The sequence below is a fragment of the Misgurnus anguillicaudatus genome, chromosome 12 (genome assembly GCF_027580225.2).
Source record: "Misgurnus anguillicaudatus chromosome 12, ASM2758022v2, whole genome shotgun sequence".
NCBI classification, from domain to species: Eukaryota; Metazoa; Chordata; class Actinopteri; order Cypriniformes; family Cobitidae; genus Misgurnus; species Misgurnus anguillicaudatus.
Window position 1 is genome coordinate 29,222,121 of NC_073348.2, and position 19,314 is coordinate 29,241,434.

A 19,314-nucleotide genomic window follows, 5' to 3' on the forward strand; every position below is an offset into this window, starting at 1 on the left:
TCTATACTGCACCCATAAGTTTAATTTAAATGTTCAATTCTTAAGCAGTTTGTCACAAGATAATTTTATTGTCTACAATTAATGTAAATGTAAAAAATCTATTTCTTTGTTCCAACAAAATTTCATTGCTCTCACTGGCCGTAAATTTGATATATGGAAAGGGATTTATGAAGTTTGCATTCACATTTAGTTCACATTTTTTTACATTACATTTATGCAGTTGGCATTTTATCCAATGCATTCAAAATATGTGTATTATCAGTATGTGCATACCCTGGGAATCAAACCCATGATCTTTCTGGCTACTAACACAATGCTCTACCATTTCAACTACAGGAATACTACTTAAAGGAATATTCCAGCCAAATATCAAAATTACCCCATGATTTACTCACCATCCAGCAATCTGAGATACATCTATCATCTTTCAGACGAGCACATTTGAGTTATCTTAATAAATGTCTTTGCTCTTCCAAGCTTCTTTTTTGTACAGCCATCTTGCAATTACGTGATTCACGAGAATTTAAGCATAGTGAGCGATGGTTACCATGGGTACGTTGTACAGTGTCCAAGATGGTACCAGACGCTAGTAATTATAGTTTATAGTTTAAAATATGGATTTTTACTTAAAATATTGCATTGATTACCCACAAAAGACCTTTATTAACCCATTGGAGCCATGTGGACTACTTCTGTGAAAGATGGTTGCACTTTTAGGGGCTTCAAAGTCAGATGTTGTTCCTGTTTTCCACCATTATAAAGCTTAAAAGAGCAAGTGCATTTACGAAAAAACACCAAAAAGTGTCTGAAAGATGATTGACAAGTGTATCTCGGATTGCTTGAGGGTGAGTAAATCATGGGGCAATTTAGATATTTTTCCGGAGTATCCCTTTAAACTGTATCTCTCAATCTTGTATTTGGATGTCTGATTTAACACATCTTATTCGAGACTCTATTCCCTAAAAGGGTGTCAGAAAATGAAGGCATTGAAAATGTACAGTGGGGGTCCTTAGGACCATGGGAAACAATGAACTAAAAATGAAAAATCATACAACTTGCAAAACAAATCCAAAAGTACTTTAATTTAAGCGATTTTGTTTTCTGAGAGATCATATTTGGAGAGTTCACATGCACTCATATTCTTTATTTGTATGATGGAATGTAGAAAATCAAGTTACTCGGCTTCTGTGGCATTTTAAAAATGAAAGAGAGAGAGAGCGAGAGAGAGAGACAGAGAGAAAAGAGAGTGAGAGAGAGAGAGAGAGAGAGAGAGTGATGGGAAAGAACACAATGGCTCTAAATTGAGGTAGTATGTGGGAAGGCTGGTGGCAGGCAGAGCGGTTCAGAGGCGGTGCCACCAATCTAGATATGACCCCATGTAGTGATTGCTCTGCAAAATTCAGCAATTACAGTAGTTTCCCCTGCGCTGGAGGCTACTATGCAATCAGACCGGTCTCTTTCAAACCAGTGCAAAACATGCTGTAAAACTGCCAAAAAACTTCAGCACCGCCTAACTGCCGGGAGAACACAAACTTCAAGCTCATTAACATCGTAATAATAAGATGCTGGACACATTGGACAAGGCTGTAATTTCGAACACAAATATTTGTCACATAGTATCATTTCACTATCATTTAAATTACACACAGCGGGGTCTAAGGTTGGAGATGGTCGGTGAAAGTGTTTTGCATTTTTCATTAAAAATTATAAGCATAATAATTGGAGTTAAATTGAAAAATTAACATGAATTTTCTTACTGTTTGCTTGACAGCATGCACTTGAAGTGGCATGGATGCTTCAATTGGTCCATGTTATCTCAGCATGACAGAATGCATCAGAGCGTCTTGCTTGTTTCAAGTGCAAGTGAGGAAATCTGCCCGTGGTTAACGCGGTCAATGTCTCCAATTTGCTTATATTTGATGGCTAATCATACATAAACAGTGCAAAACACACATATTTCTCAATCACACATCAGGTGTTTTACATTACATATTTTGTAAAAAAAATATATACTTTTTTTATATATATATGAGGAGTTCAGATGCAAAACCCTCTAAGTGTATCTGGCATGTTTTCTTGTAAATGAGCATTATTTACTGGGCTCTTATGTTTAGGTATAATAATTTCACTTTAATGGCAACATAATTTATATTACCGTATTTATCAGTATGTGCACAAGTCGCTCCGGAGTATAAGCCACATCATTCAAAAATGCGTCATTAAGACGAAATAACACATATAAGTCACAGTGGACTATACGTCGTGTTTATTTTGAAAATTTATTCACAAAATCCAAGCCGAAGAACAGACATTTAATCTGGAAAGGCAAGTTAATCAACTAAACAATAGCAGACAGAACAGCAGGCTGAATAGATGTCTGTATGTTAAAGTAATATTATCAGTTATTTAAACAATAAACCATAGCATACAGAACTTACCTGAAAGTTTGAATACTCTAAATTAACCGAACAAGCCAACTAGCGTGAAGTTCACAGACTCGTCATTCCGCATCACTAGCTACGTTTACATGGACACATTTTGCCTCCATCGGATTAAAATCCTTCCGATTAATAAATCCTATCACAGCGTTTACATGAACAAATAATAATGTGATCGGATTGATGTGCGTGTTTATATGACACAAGATTTACATCAGATTTGATCATTTGACATGCGCACATTGCACAAATATAGTTTCACGCTTCTTCAAGATTTGCTTTGTGCCTCACTGATTATAAAGCAGCAGCAAAACACCCATTCACGTGTGCCCAAAAAGAGTATTTTACTTCACGCAGTGCTGCAGAGACCGTTCGCGAGAGTGAGTCCAAACACACGCGTTTGTGGATCAGAGAATAAATCATGGACTGACCGGACAACGCTGTCTTGTATCACTTTATGGGGAATTGGAAGGATAATAGGAACAAGATTAACAAGACAATCACTTCTTGTGACTTCCTTCAACAAAACAAACTCGAGTTATTTGCGTCACATGTCATTACGGCAATTCTACGTCATTGCACGTGTGCATATGCTCCACACCCCCGTCCTGTAGGTGGCGGAAATGCACCTTTCAGTGGGTTTGCCAACCGCCATTAAAAAAAGAAAAGATGGCACATGCGCAGAGCATCCCAGTTTCAGTTATCCATCCGATCAAGTGTATACATGTCATTTTGAGCGGATTACAAACGGTATAAACCACCCCTAACAAGCGGATTAGATTTTTAATCAGATTGGCACTTTTTAGTCCGATTGAGGTGTTCATATGGAGTATTTTTATTCAGATTGATCATTTAAACGGATTACAAATGTCCATGTAAACGCAGCTACTGAATCCATTAAATTACATAAACAGGAGCAGCATATAGCGGACTCTCGCGGCTGTAGACTGTAATGATGTCCCTTGTCTCATAAATGTCAAAATTAATTCATACTGACTTACAAGGCGCACCTGACTATAAGACGCAGCACCAACCAAGTTATGGGAAAAAAACGGAATTGGAATGCCTTATTTAAAAAATCTCTTTCTTGGACAAGACACAGCAGTTGCAAAATCACTAAGAATGAAAAAAACATTGCAAATGATGAAAGTCAGAATGTGAAAATGAAAAAACTGAAGAACACATAAGGGTCCATGTCACTGCCAGATTTGTGTTGTATCCAGGTCCAAGTACTCACAAGGGACACAAGTTTAAATGTGATCAACGTTTCATCCAATTCGTCTTCTGTGCACTTAGAGGATTTTAATGACAAATCGTGTCTTTTAGAGGATTCTGCCAACAAGCCGTTTTTTTCTGAATAGCCAGAGGCTGGGATTAAGTGGTTTTAAGTATTTGATGAATGTATAGTACATGCCGAGAGCATTCGGTTAATATCACATCTCAGTTTTGACGAAGGTTGGCATTTAGCAGATTTTGCATCTGAGCTTTCATATCATTTAAATTTTGCAAAGTTTCATGATTTTAAAATTGAATTATAATGCAGCATTTTGGATTCCACTGTACAGTATGTTTGAATGTTGGATTATTCAAATCATGTTAAGTATAACCTTGGTCACATTGGATAACTGAAGGCAGATGCTAATGATTAGGCGAGAGCTGGAAGAAGTGTGATTGCTGTTTGGATGTACAGAACATGTGTTGAATCATTTACACTGTTTACTCACAGTGTCTGAAGGTGTTAGAATCATGCATTTGCAAGTAATTTCAGTTTTATAATCTAAGACACGGGAGCAATACAATTCCTGCATTCGTTTGCTGCATAACAGCTTCAGGCTTTAGGTAAAATAATGCAAATCTTCTTTTTCCTACTTTTTTCAGGTACATTTCATTTGAAAGCTGGGCTACTACAATGCAAATGTAATCACCTCCAACAAAAAGCTGTTCGATGTTGTCTAAAACACTAAACGTGACGGGTTTGTAATGCAATTTTAGGATGGCTCATTTTATTGTGAGAGAGACCCTTTCTTGCTCCAATTCGTTTATTCCTGGAATATTTATATAATAAAAGTGTCCCATAACTGCAGAGTCACCTCTTTGAAGGTCTGATGTCTTTGAAATACAGCAAATGCAGAGATTAAATGGGCTTTTGGGTTTGGAAAGCCAATAAACCAATAATGTCGGCGGATATCTCGTGAGCCAGCCGCTTTCTCTTTTATATCCGACACTGATCTTCCTGTATAATGCTGCCCTGGTAGGTCCACTAAATCTTCAAGTTCGCTCGACCTCAAGTTCAGGCATTTCAACCAAAGCCACAAAAATCTCAAAAGGTCACTGTCTGAAGGTCATTTCATTGAATTTTTATGGTCTGCATGTCAAACGGTTTCAAAAAGACATGTCGAGTTTGCCAGCACGAAGTCAAATTCCTGCCTTAGAGGCAAAACATCACTCGTGGTCTTTCTTTAAAATACAATTTGATTCTTTCAAAAGAATATGAAGTCTACTCATTATGAGCTCATCTCAGCGGGGTATCTGATGAAGAAACGAAATCTGCCTTATAACTTCAAAGCATTTCACTTTGGTGTAGACACCTGGCTGTCCGGCAAAGTCTACCAAAGTGCCCCTGGCAAAAAGGACAAAATGAGGACTTTTCATTGGCCAGCAAAGCCCAGACAGACAAAGTATAACCTTCACAAATACATTATTATGATATTCCAGCATGGACTAATTCAAACTATCTATCTGCTCTACGTTAAGTGCCGCCAACACTTAAAAATACACCTCAGTATTAATCAGCATTAATCCCACTGCTTATGAATCCATTTACCTAAATGAAGGCCTAAAGCTGTATTCTTCCATAATTTTACATGTATACATGGATTAAATATAATGTTTGCGGAGACTGGAGTGTCGCATGTGGTTGGGTAGGGGGTCATTGTGAGAAAGCAATAGGAATTTTACCCTGAAGCCATTGGCAAGATTCTCATTTGTTGTTACTCCTCCTGACCAAACCCACAGCTGCCCCCTTTTCAAAGGACCACATAAGACCAAACCTGAAGAAACAAAGATTTTCAAAGATGGAGAGAACAGGCTATCCTTTGTAAACCAATTGGGTCCCTTTTGATTTACTATCCCATACGACTGGAAACAGCTTAGACCACCTTGTATTTCCATAGTGGTTTAAGCTGGTCTAGCTGATGGACAGGAAAAACTAGCAAAACTGGTTTTGCTGTAAAAGCTCACTTAGAAACCAAGTGGAGATTTTTTTAGCAAGACGTTGAAAGAAAAGTTTTTATATTTGTTTATCCTGTACCGAGCCCCTAAGGTGACATTATGTGCTCACGTGAAACTTTCATGTGCTCACGCAAAACCTTAATGTGCAGAATTTTTTTATTTATTTTATTTTCGCGTGGGCACGTGAAACTATCGCGTGAGCACGCGAAAATAAAAGAAATAAAAAAATTCTGCACATGAAGGTTTTGCGTGAGCACATGAAAGTTTCACTATAGTGTTACGTGCGCACTCGATAGTTTAACGTGCGCACGCGATAGTTTTATGTGCGCACGCAATAGTTTCATGTGCGCACGCGATAGTTTCACGTGCGTACGTGAAACTAATTTTTATTTAATTTTTGCTCCATGTCCCCTCAGGGGCTCCGTAATCCTGCAATGTGACTGATGATACAAAAAAAGCAAACAGGGACTTTTGCTTGATAAACTGTTTCCAGTAAATCTCTCCTTCACCCTCAGAAAAAAAGGTACAAGAAAGTACAAAAGTCGTCACTGAAGCAGTACAGTACGTTTTCCAAAGGTGCATGTTGGTACAACAAAGCTGACTTCTCCATTATGCCTCCTAAACAATAAAAGATCAATCTTTAGGCAATAAACTTTTTCCTCTAAAAAAACCCCAGATGATTTTTCAACTCTCTGCTTCGAGCATTTTACACAACCACCCCAGTTTTACGGAGCAAAAACTAATAACATTTTATAATACCGATACCAACGTACGAGTAGAGAAAAGGTTGTTTATCATACAAACGTTTGCAATTTCCTTGAAATATTATGTGAAAACATTTAACAGACAGAAAGAGGAAGACGAATGCAGGACATAAACAGCACTCCAGTGTTGGGTTGTTTTATAGAAACATCACAGCTTTCAACTATCTCCTACAGCAAAGACCTTCTGTTCCTTCAAAGCACAAGGGTTCAGAAAGACCTGCCTCCACCTCATGTTTTCTTCAAATACTTGTCAGGCCTGAGCAGACGGTTACAGCATCGCTCTAGATTTCACCAACCTCAGAAATTTTATTTAAAAAGGGGAAAACAAAGCTGAGGCATGTTCTGGGCAGAATGAAAAGATAAAGTAAGCTTAGCTTTGTAGTTTCAATCATGCAGGGTGATGCAGCATAGCCACTGGCATCCAGAGAGAGAACGAGGGCGGCTTTCGCCCCACGGTTTTCCCGCGCGGCTCCTGTGGGCCCTCTGGATTCAGTTACCACAACAGAACAAGCCGAGATAAGATTTAAAAACACTTTCACTGGCCAAAAACAAGACATGAGCCCGGTTCCAATACAACACAAACACCTGAGGAATATCGGTGCAAAATCAAAACAAAATTCAATATGAAGGAGCGAATATTTGTCGGCCATTTTGACCCAGAACAAAGTGAGCATTTAAAAAATAATAATTTAGGGTTACTTGCTATTCAATAAACATGCCTAAGGCTTGGCAGGTGCATTAAAGCTTTTACAATGACATTTAATATTTGCTTTGAAAATGGCAATAAACAACAAAATGGTTATCAAGGATGGCCCATTGAGCACTGTTATGAATACGATCCCTGTGAAACCTAAGACGCCTTTGGATAAGCAATGAGAAAGTAGTTCACTGCATTATTATGGGTTTATTATGGGGTCAATTATAGGTTTAGGAATTATTATGAAAATGTTTACCTTACGTCAACACAATATGTTGCCCTGAGGACATCTCTCACTTGGCAAAATCAGGTCGAGTGCCCGTATGCAGTGTGAATGCTTTCTTGAACCTGTTAAAACTGGCACTATATTCTTGCACGTTAACATCCTGCTATGCTTTTGGCCGCAACCGAAGTTAGAGGTCGAGTCACAAGGTCACTGCATCACTTTCAGGTTGGTTATTTGGAGGTTGATGGGTAAGGCAGCCACCCAGGGTGGTGCAACGTCTGATGCAGTCGATAAAACCCATCAGTCGCGGCACTGAGCCGTTGGCTGCCTCGGCCCATCTGAGACGCAAGAGGCACCCAGGTAAGTTCATGAAAGAGATCAACCACGCTCCAGAGCTTTACAGAGATATGATATGTTACTCTCCTACACGCTTGAGAGACCAACGCGGAGGAGAATAAGAGAACTGATAGTGGAAGTTCAGGAATAGAAATGAGGGACTGCCTGAACTGAATAAAACAAAGACATGAAACCATATGAAGCCAAATTGATATAAAATAAGAACTGATGGTGAGACAGGAAGTGAAAGAGAGACGTCAGCACCATGATGCTTTCTAAACTTCTTCTAATTATGTGTATACCTTATTGTCACTTCCACCTTTAAAGACGCAAACCAATAAAAGGAAAACACTAGCATTTCCACAGAAACTGAGGTGGAAGTTCAGTTTGCATTCAAAACCTTCATATATTGTGACCTTTTACTTGTTTCTTATATTCTCTACACCAGCAAAACATATTTCCACCACCTCTAGCAATTCCTCAGTTGTGTGGCACCATTCGAGGAACATTGTGTTTCAGAGGTCAATTTCATTAAATGACAACTAAAATGTGGTCATAAGACCACCGCACAGACTCGAATCAGACAAATACCTCTGCTTGTGACGCCTATATATAGAACAGCAGCAGATTAGCGTTTTGCCCACAGAAAAATACATCGTCTCTTATCTTGGGGGAACACACTTGAAGAAATCTTTTTAGAAGTGTTTGCGTACCCTGGACGAGAGAGGAATGGAGTGAGACAGGAAGCAAAAAAACAATTTCACCTGCAAATAGTCCACCTAAAAGCATAAGATGCTGAGGACACCAAAGGCACTGGCTTTTACCTAAATACCATTAGTATGACATCAACGATAACTGCTTCCAAGAATGGTGTTATCTTCAAAGCTCTACAAATACGTTTGCAGGTACTACCAAATAAGGACGCAAAAAAGAGGAAGTTGGTCGGCTTGTGGTTCATTTTAGTGTGCCAAGCTTTTAGCAGGGATCCAAGCAGACAAAAGCCTGCGTTCCCATCACTTAAATTACAAGCTCACATCAGCAGAATGGCCCGGCAGAAGATGGAGTAGGCTTTTTTAAGTGCTCCGGTGTGCAATTGAGTGTTATTGTAAGTGGTAGAGTTATTTATGTTTATAAATGTATAAGTAACTCTTTAATACATCATTTTATGCCAAGCACTTGCTAAGCTTTTGAAGATTTAAAGGCGGTTGTGTTGGTGTGCATTGTACATGACTGATCGAAATGGCGACAAGCTTCACTTTGGGTCCGCCTTTAGTTGAAAGAATAATGAAACATACACTGTCAAAAATAAAGGTACAAAAGCTGTCACTGGGGCGGTACCCTTCACAAAGTTCCCAATATGTACCATTTAGGTAGAAATATGTATCTTTGAACTACCAAATGTACCTTTGAAGTACTAATATATGCACTCTTTGGGTACAAGGGTGTAGCTTTTTGAAAGGGTACTGTCCCAGTGACAACTTTTGTACCTTTATTTCTGAGAGTGTAGATGGATGATGAATGTGATTGTGTCCATTGGGGCTTACCGAATATCTACAGTGCTTGCTTAGTGTATTAAAAAGCTGACTGTAATCTTTCTCAATACCTGTCCTCTCTCACATTTTGATGGGTCACATAATAGCTAATACGAGCACTTGAGAGATTTGAAAAATTATTTGAATAGAACAGAACAGTCAGTCTTGCTATTAAAAAAGCTCACAGGTAAATCACACTTTTGGCCATTACAGCCCATTTCTGTACGACGCAATGGTTAATGCTGGATGCGTAATTGCCTTGTTCAATTTTAGAGGAAAATTATAGGATAGGTGAAATAGGACTTTAAAGGTCCCGTTCTTTCTGTGTTTTTGAAGCTTTGATTGTGTTTACAGTGCGCAATATCACATGTGTTTATGTTTCACGTGTAAAAAACGCGGTATTTTTTACACAATTTACTTTCTGTATATTGCTGTTTTCACTGTCTTAAAAACTGGCTGTTTTTCTTGTTCTATGAAGTCCCTCCTTCAGAAATACGTAACGAGTTCTGATTGGGTAGCTTGTTTAGTGTGTTGTGATTCGATAGCAGCTTAGCTTGCCGTTAGCTTAGCTTGCCATTAGCTTAGCTTGCCGTTAGCTTAGCTGGCGACTGACGTATTTCTGTGGGCGGAGGTTAGTCAAAAAACTGTTCTAGTGACGTCATTAAAGCAGGAAATAGAGGGCTGTAGTGTAGTCCAAACAGACCGTTCGCTGTAGGCTTTGAAAGGCGAATTTTGTTAAAGAAAATATATCGCCTGGCAATGAACTTTGAGCTTTGTCATTTTACAGGTATTATTTATGCTATTATAGCAACATTACACACTAACTAGAGTTTAAAAAATGGGATCAGAAAGAACGTGACCTTTAAAGTGAAGTCCAGTCGGACAATCAAAAAAACAAACTACCATTCCGACATCCGGTGAAACGAGGCCTAAAGCCTCTTTTAAAGATATACGACACAACTTCTAAAACTTCTTCCTTTCCTAAAACTTGATATTCAGCTCAGCGTGCTCAGTTTTCCTCGGCACAATTCCTTTTGCACATCTTCAAACACAGAGCCCATTGTACTTGACCTCTCTGGAAGGTAAATAAATCAATTTGAGTTGAATGCAGAAAGTGCGGTCACACACAATGAATAAAGAAACCAGGAACTTTGACGGGTGGGAGACAGAGGAACAAGCGAACACCCATAAGGTGGGATTTATTGAACGAAAAGAGTACAAATCACACCTAAACTTTCCCCCCGGAACAAGACAGTGAGAGCAAAAAGACAAAGTGTGATCATCTAGGGAAAAACGCTGCTTGATCCTACTCTCCGTGGTACATACAAAAAATGTGCAAGTTGGAATGTACAGCCTCGAAAAAAGCCCTTAAACTGTTAAATTTGCATGTGAAGATAAAGACTTGCTCATGAAAACAGGAATTTTGGATGGTGACAGCGCAGCCCCTAAGGCCACCGCTCTCGATGTGCCCTAACAGGTATATAGATAGAGGAAGAAAAACCAAGCTTGTTTCTCTACCCGACGTGAACTGAACCAGCTGTGCACTGTCTGTTTATACATAATCAACCATTTACCTCTTCTCTGACTTCCAACCTCTTAAAATCGCATTAGAACGGTGCAGGCTGAAACAACATAACCCGCCGAGGGTGCTCCTCCAGCTTGCAAGAGCTGGAACTAATTTATCGCATGAAAGAACGCTGTTTCCCTTGCCTCTCGGGAGCGGAGCAGGTCGACCGTCTGCCCTAATCATTTTCACCGTGAGGTTTACTGAATGTTTAACCTGTCAAAAATCCAGTGCTATCAAACTATAGCGTGTAAGTCGTGTGGCAAAGCTGTTTGAGAGTTTCAAAAGAAGAGGATCATAAATTGAGCCGCAATTGATTCTCTACACCACACATCTTTTAAATGCATTTCTTTTTACTTACAAAGACTGTTTACTCGGGCCTTAATGACTTTTCTATGCCTGATTTTATTGGGCATCGCGTACAGAGCCTCCAGACCATGAACTTTTGAGTTGAACTTCCTATCGCTTTAATCCACTTCCTTTTCTTGCCCCTGCTCTGGGATTTGGGTTAAAATCCAATTGTGTCCAGATTTTACCACCCCCCTCATTGCATTCTTACCCACCCGCTTCCCGTACGCCCCAAACCCTCCTTTTCTTTCGCACCAGTAACCCCTTAACCACACAATCAACTTAATTTATTACTTAGGCCTGCAACAACAACAATTCACCGCATCAGAGCTTGATTCAGTGGGAGGTGCTAAAACATGGGTGTGATTGAAGGAGGCGGCCACTAAATTGTTAGCAGGAATAACATTTGACCCTTTTTCATTAGTGCTATGTACTCAGATGAACCACATGAAAAAGATATATGATGCACATTTATCATCCCAGTGTCTAGACGGGACACAATGACACAATGACGACTCCCACTTTCTTTCTTCTTCAGCATCGGCCACCGCCACAATTAAAACTCTACCATGCGTATCTCCAGTCGGGCCTGTTAAGACTTACTAACAAGACTCCAAAAATGGTCCCTAGTTATCACTGGGCTGGTACCCTTTCTAAAAGTACCCCCTTTGTACCTAAAGAGTTTGGTACATATTGGTGCTAAATGTATACGTATCTGTACCTATGGTACATATTAGGACCTTTTAAAGGGCCCTGCTCTAATGAAAGCTATATTTTCACCATTTTGTTCTGACATTTTGGTCATGATGGTGTTTTAGTGTCTTTAAACCTATCTGCCTCAGATTTAAACAGCCACATTTCAAACCTTCACAAAAGCAAACAGACTCCCGGATGTCACAGCAAAGACTTTCTTCCGCCCGTGTTGTTTGTGTTCAGCGGTTCTGAATAGGATCGTCACCCATCAAGATCACGGTTCAACCCCGCTTCACCTATAATAGGTTTAACCAACGTAGCCAGTTGCTTATTCACCCTGACAGCTCTGGGAGACTTTGTCCCCCACACACGGAACTCATGGGCACTCCAACCTTTTATCCACACGCCCCTCTCACACACTCTCTCTCTCTATCCGGTGCTGTTTGGGGGGGGGGAAACTTTGCCTTCCGCTGTCATGCCATTTCGGGTTCAAAGCATCACTTAAAGAGGCGAAAGTGGCGGACAGGAACGTACTCACACATGGAGAAATGCAATCTGCACATCACAGGCGGCATCAAAGCGGCGAAGCCAGAATGGGAATCCGGTTATCGTGCGTCTCCATGGCTGCCAGAAAGGTTGTGTGGCTTTGAATGTCAGCCTGAATTAAAGCGCTCAAAGCCTCAGATGGATATTTGACAGAATGCGACATTGGGAGGGGTGAATGAGGTAAGGGCCGGTACGGCTCGCAACCTTTTGTAGGCGGCTCTAAATGCCAGGACAGACATCTGACATTGATGAAATAATATCTGCCAGACCACCATAAACCAATAAACATAAACAAGCAGGCAGCATGTAAATGCTTTGTCTGCGGGGTATTATCGACCACAAAACTGTGCGCCTACGGAGCGTTGGATCCAAACGCTCATGAGCACAAGCCATTCGCTAAACTTACTCGAATTGGCTTGACGCCGTGATCTCTAAACTGATCGATAAGACAACTCTTTCTTCTGGCGAATTATGACTCTCGCACTATAAGAAAACGTATAAATAACATTCCAACAACCACATAATTGCCATTAAAACAACAATGAAAAGCCCGAGGTGGCCTCGGTAAGAACAGCCTAACTGCGCGCTTGAGTTATAGCCAAGGAGAGCAAGTTAAAAAACACGATCCTGTAGAAATAATTGGATGCTTGTCTGATCGATCGCTATCCCTTGACCCTGCTATTGACTGACACATCAATGTATTTATACCACCAGCCCGCAAATGAGCCAGAGGGGCCCGAAAGAGTCAGTTATGGCTCTTTAAACACCAACCTATTAAAATCAAAATGGTATAAAACACAGGCGTAATGATGGGCCTAGATCATTATGGTTTCACCTCAATTCATGACAAGCTGTCACACACTGTCGTGTGCAGATTTATCCTAGTTAAACAAATACAGGTATAAATGTATCATTCTAATGTCCGAATATATATCTTATGATAAATATCTGTGTATTTCGTGTTAAAAAATGTTTACATGCCAAAGCCACAGGTATTGTATAGTGTATCCCCCTGAGAAAAAATACTGTTATATTACCAAAACTTGATATATAACTCGGCCCTTTACCTGAGAAGTTGGCGTCTTTTATATCTTGGCAGTCAGTTACATCTTCTAAAACATGCATCTTAATATCTAAACAGGTAAGACACTATGGCTGCAATAATTGCGATAATGAAATTCGTTGTCAACTGCATGCTCAAAGTCAGGCACGTTTTCTTCATACAACGTGAGCTCCACATTTATCAAGCACTGCTTCTTCTAACCGCGCAACCAGCTTGGTTAAAATCATGGCAGCGTTGCCAAGACCACAGCGTTGCCAGGTCCTAGGCCTTCCAGCTGAGTTCTGAATTGGGATACTTTTAAACTGTTGCAGGTTTATGTTTTTCTGCGTGTCAGAGATGGAAGGTTTTGCAGGGTTACTTAACTTCAAATACAAGGACCTTTCAAGGACTTTCCAGGTCCAATACTCTCAAATTCAAGGACTAAATGTGGGGACACATTTCAAATGAGAGCAAGGTTACATCGTATTACCTTTAAAGATACATTGTTAGAGTTCCCTTTTGATTGTTAGAGTTCCCTTTTGATTGTTAGAGTTCCCTTTTCAGGGAACAACAGTTATATATACGTAACCCGAGACGTTTTCATGTGTCAAACACAACTATGCAAAAAAGCATTTTGGTATGAATCAACATTCGCATACAAAAGATATACGCATTTAAAGTGAACAGTTTAGCACGTGTGCTTAAAAAGTCTAGAATTTTTATGATATTATCCTACACTACACAGGGAATAATATGGATTTTTTTCCAGAAAACTTAGATTCAAGCACTATCAATGACCTGTATCTATGTATGTATGTTTTCAAAAACTTCTCAGGGCCTTGAATTTTTCCCCCAGATTCACAAACTTTAAGGATTTCAAGGACCCGTGGGAACCCTGGTCTTGATTCATTAGTTGTTGGTATTTGGGTTGTGAATAGTCATTGGGATGCTTTTGGCCTAATTTTAATTTTGGCCATTGGGCTGGTTTTATTAAGCGGATCTGGCAACCCTGACAATGGACAATGATGGCCGCAAAAGCGCTAACGAATGCTGGTTAATAAAGGTTTAAAAGTCAAAAAGTTTATATTAGTAAATCTCTGTAGTAGTGGGTGGCTTTTGCACTTTTAAAAGTACACTTCTACATGTGAATACCCCAATGAAGTGCCTTATTTAGCTATAATAAGTATAAAAAAACTAATTGAGTAATCTTTATGTTTTTATCCAATTAGTCGATTAATCGAAAAAATAATCACCTGATTAATCGATTATGAAAGTTGCAGCCCTAAAAGTATATCAGAATAAACTTCTAATGATAAATATCTCAGTATTTCGTGGAATACATTTTTTTAAGCCAAAGCTTGTAAACAAAGATAAAGCCTCATGTTTCATCACACCTTTATTAAAAAATAAAGCAAGCAACTTCTCGGGCCCTATACCCCAGAAGTTGTCGTCTTCTGTCAGTTGAATCTTCTATAATAGCATCTAAATATCTAAACCCACGCAGCCGCAGGTTTTTCACTACTCTGAAATTAGGTCGGCCATTGAAGAGATGAATTAAACATCGCAGTTACAGACTTCCATATTTGATTGTGCGGATGAGAACGCCACTGTGAAAATTACATTATTGTGTATAGCGTTGAAGTCAGTTCTCTCTCTCTCATTTAAAGCTTATCTCTGAAGCCTTGCTCTCGTATCTCCCCGCTGTGCATCACTACACAACTTATATGAGTAACAATATTAAAGCGAGAGAACAATATTCCCTCTATGCATATGCTGCCAGGGGAAGGTCTCCAATTTAAGACCACACACCGCCTTCTATCAACCAGCAATCTTGGGAGAAGTTGTTTTTATTGCTCGCCCATGCTGGTATCAAACCAACAAAACAGGTGATCAAACAGCGTACGCAAATCTAATGAAAGCGTCTGCTCTGATATGTGGCAGAAGGAGGGATGTGATATAAAAAGGGGAGGGGGATTGAAGAAGAGAAAATGAGACAGGGTGAAGTCTCCAGAGGCTGTTGTGGACCGTGAAGACGGCGAGCCAGCCTTCTTAGCATCGGTCTGATTAATCCATTAGCAGATGAAAGTGCACATGATGGACAAAAAGGACACCAGATGAGATAACGTATGTGTTTGTGTTCAGGGATGAGGTTCACGGGTAAGAATATGATTGGTGCAACACATGGCCCGAGTAATTTACTGTAAAAGCCATGTGTGCATTCGTGCGAGCGTGAGTGGTTGGGAGGGAATTTAAATATGAATAAATGATGACATAATGGCCCCGGCACTCAAACCAATTTAGGAGGATGGTCAAAAGCACATACTAAAGGCTTAAATGTCTGTCTACTCCAAATCTGTATCCAATAACTTAGCGTAATGCCCACAATCATTTTACAACATAAAAACACGATCCCTCACTTATGCTTTCAACATCTTTGTCTCTTCTTATGTGGGAACAAAGCCTCAGAGCTGTAAATTTAGCTTTAACCATATGCTGCCATCGGTTCATGCTGAAGCAATTCCATAGTCAGGCTTAAACCGAATGAATATGCAGATATGAATGAGATCTTTTACCTGACATGATTTTATTTTATATCTGAGTGGAACTGATCAGCTCAGCTAAAACACTGCCTGCCTATAAACAACATCAAAATATTTTATCACCCCACACAAGACCACAGATGCATAAACACAACTTTTCGGTTAAATACCTAAGTGATCAAAAATGTCATGTTTTTTCCATCTATTGCTAAACAAAGAAGATCTGTTGGTCTCTTATTATTTTCAGTTCCTTATTCAGCAGTCAGTCACTTAAATGCCATGAGCAAGAGTGACATCACTGAACATTTTGGAAATTCAGTGACGTACAGTATACGAAAGCTGGGATTAGAAAACCTTTCCAAATGACGTCATGTGCAATCGTTTTCGGAAATGCCCCGCAGGGCATTTCACAATGCACCCTTAATAAATGCTCAATATCATGTTACTAAATTTGACATAAGAATGATTTATGAAGTCTTATTATGCACGCCACTGATAGTAGATTTTACTCGGTCTATTAATCACAAAGCTTTTAGCATATCCTATCCTTACATAAGAGGAAACATTCTCAACCAAAATGAAATGTTTCATCAGCCAGGTTATAATAATGTATTCAGAAGCCTGCATGAGATTGAGTTTTTCTGAATATAAAGACATTAGGTGAACATCCAGCTTTTGAGCTCACAAAGATGGCAATTCGTATGCATGCATGTTAACGTGTATGATTCTTTTTTTTTTTTTATGATTTTTTTTCGACACAAACAAAAGAGCAAAACAGTTACAATGGCTAATAGCCTTTGAGTCAAATGACTTTCTTGTGTCTGTCTGTGTTTAGGGATGGGAATAACCTTTTAAAACTACCTTAACTTACAGAGCAAGAAGGTAAGGTATATGCAAACATACCTGATTACTAGAATAAACCTTATGTCATGTTCTCTCAGTTGGAAACTACACTGGAAAATACCAAAAATATTCATGGGACCTGATGCTACAGCCACACCCATTCTCATGTCAGATCTGACTAACTAAGCAAACAATAGCCCTCAAGAGAATCTTTGATCATATACACATTACAATAAACCCTGCTGTTTTTTTAAGTATCACATGATATCTATTTCTCTGCCATGTGACAGAGCTGATTTCGAAATTTTCCATTTCCGACTATTGGCAAAAACAAAATATCCTGACATCCCAAAACAGCACAAACAGTGCCTTTCAAGCAACATCTATATTTAGATATATCACGATATGTGTGTGTGTGTGTGTGTGTGTGTGTGTGTGTGTGTGTGTGTGTGTGTGTGTGTGTGTGTGTGTGTGTGTGTGTGTGTAGTGTGATCTATACCATACATTTGGTTTTACTATATGAGCCAAAAGGCAAGTAGGGGCAGCACAATGTGCACATTTTTTGTAGATCATCACTGCAGAGCAAAAATTATAACGGGTAATACAGCTATCGTTGTCTCCAAAGTTACAAAACACGTTATGATAATTTTAAACCCACATGAAAAATACCGTATTATACTTTAGTATTTACTATAGTAAACTGTAGTATAACTCCTAGATACAGCATTGTCCCTGTACCTCATCATAATAAATATTATAGTGTACTATAGTATTATTTACTACAGTTTATGATTTCACTATAGTTAATTAATACCACAGTATTCATTAACAAAATGTAGTAGCCTAATGACTACACCATAGTGATTTAAAACTAGATGTACTATAGTAAATCCCCAAGTATACTGCGGTATTTTTTCACATGGGAAGACAAATAAAATCACTCATTTCAGGTTATATATCAGGTGACTGTGACAAAACCATAAACCAGTCAAATGGCTGATCATATTAACACAACGCCTTCCAGCTCCGCAACCTCGCGCTCACATACACGCGCCCATTCGCGCTCGCTCACATACACACACCGCACTCGATCACGAGCTCAAAGACGTTGGGGTCTAGCCGGGCATTTGCGTTCACGCGCATGTCAGCATTTACATTCATAGACTTTTATAACATATTAACTTGCCGGGATGGTGTATGTGGCATGACAAGCCACCCATGACAACAAACGCAGTCACGTGTTTAGTTTCTGTTTAGAACTGACGCATGATTGGGGATTTCAGACAGGAAAAACAGTGATGCACCTAAGCGAAACTAAGCACAACACAACGTAACACAAAATTACGCCGGTGACTGTGGTGAGTCATCAGTATTTCCCTTCTAACTAAAAATCAAAACACTACATTTTCACAGAGACCTTAAAAGTTTGATTTAAGGCGTTACAGTCTCCACTTGCCGGAGACTAAAATGAACGAATGTGAGGCGAACACGGGTATCTAATCTTTAGTTATAAACTCGTTAGGAAAAAACGTTAGAATAACGATTAAGTGTATTTGCGATAAAATTCGAGCTTCTATGATCACTTGTTGATGATGTTCCCTGATAAAAAAAAAATCCCTGACAAAAATCTAATCCTTGTCACTATGGAAAGAAACCTGTTAAAACTTAAGGATTATGCCACCCATCTTTAAAGAAGAATATGAGATTGGCATACAGTATGTTCATTGTAAATGTCCACATACGTACCTGGAGAAAACACCAGGACTCCTATAAAGGCACCGAAAAGGTAGAAAACCGGCTGCATCCTTTAAGAAAACACGGAATCTTCTTTATACAGTCACCTCTGATGTCCGAAGAGAATCTCAAAAACTGTAGACGATTTGAGTTGTTGAATTCAGACAGATCTGATTGGATACGACGAAAGGATCAGACACACTGCTGTAAGTAGAGCACGCAGGTGAAGTCTGGACTCTGGACAAACACTGCTACTAGCGAGTCAGGACTCACGAGAGTTGCTGTTTAGCCACGCCCCAGCCCCGCCCCCAGTGTCACGCCTTCCTCCTCGTTGAGAAGCGCAGTGTCTAGCTGTCGCTGATGTCTACACTGGAAAGGTCTGACTGACAATAGCGATTTGGATTTTGTAGGAATGTTTTACTTATGACTGATTTCTTAGTGTTCAAATAAGTGCCCAAGACTATTGATACATAAATATCTACTAATTTTATTAGAACAAGCAAATGACCCTATGTATTTGTTTACTCATTAGTTTCATTAGCATTATAACTCATTTCATTTAGGGATTATTTGCAAAACGATGTGAACGATTCACTTTCAATTTGATTCAGGTTTTTTTTCAAAGAGTTGAATGACCTTATGTATTCATTGTTTACTCATTAGTTTCATTAGCATTATAACTCATTTCATTTAGGGATTATTTGCAAAACGATGTGAACGATTCACTTTCAATTTGATTCAGGTTTTTTTTTCAAAGAGTTGAATGACCTTATGTATTCA

General features: G+C 39.3%; 1 protein-coding gene across 3 annotated transcripts in view; it reads right to left on the reverse strand.

The window, feature by feature from the left end:
• alcama (activated leukocyte cell adhesion molecule a) overlaps positions 1-18,798 on the reverse strand; it is an 88,621-nt gene extending 69,823 nt beyond the window's left edge. For 2 of the 3 annotated variants that reach the window (XM_073874313.1, XM_073874312.1), the window contains exon 1: positions 18,547-18,796. In XM_073874313.1, the coding sequence (XP_073730414.1) occupies positions 18,547-18,604 (58 nt within the window). In that variant the 5' untranslated portion in view covers positions 18,605-18,796. Of the gene's footprint in view, positions 1-18,546 lie in introns of all 3 variants that reach the window. The other variant, XR_012372623.1, reaches the window with a different exon arrangement.
• Positions 18,799-19,314: the final 516 nt, after the last annotated feature.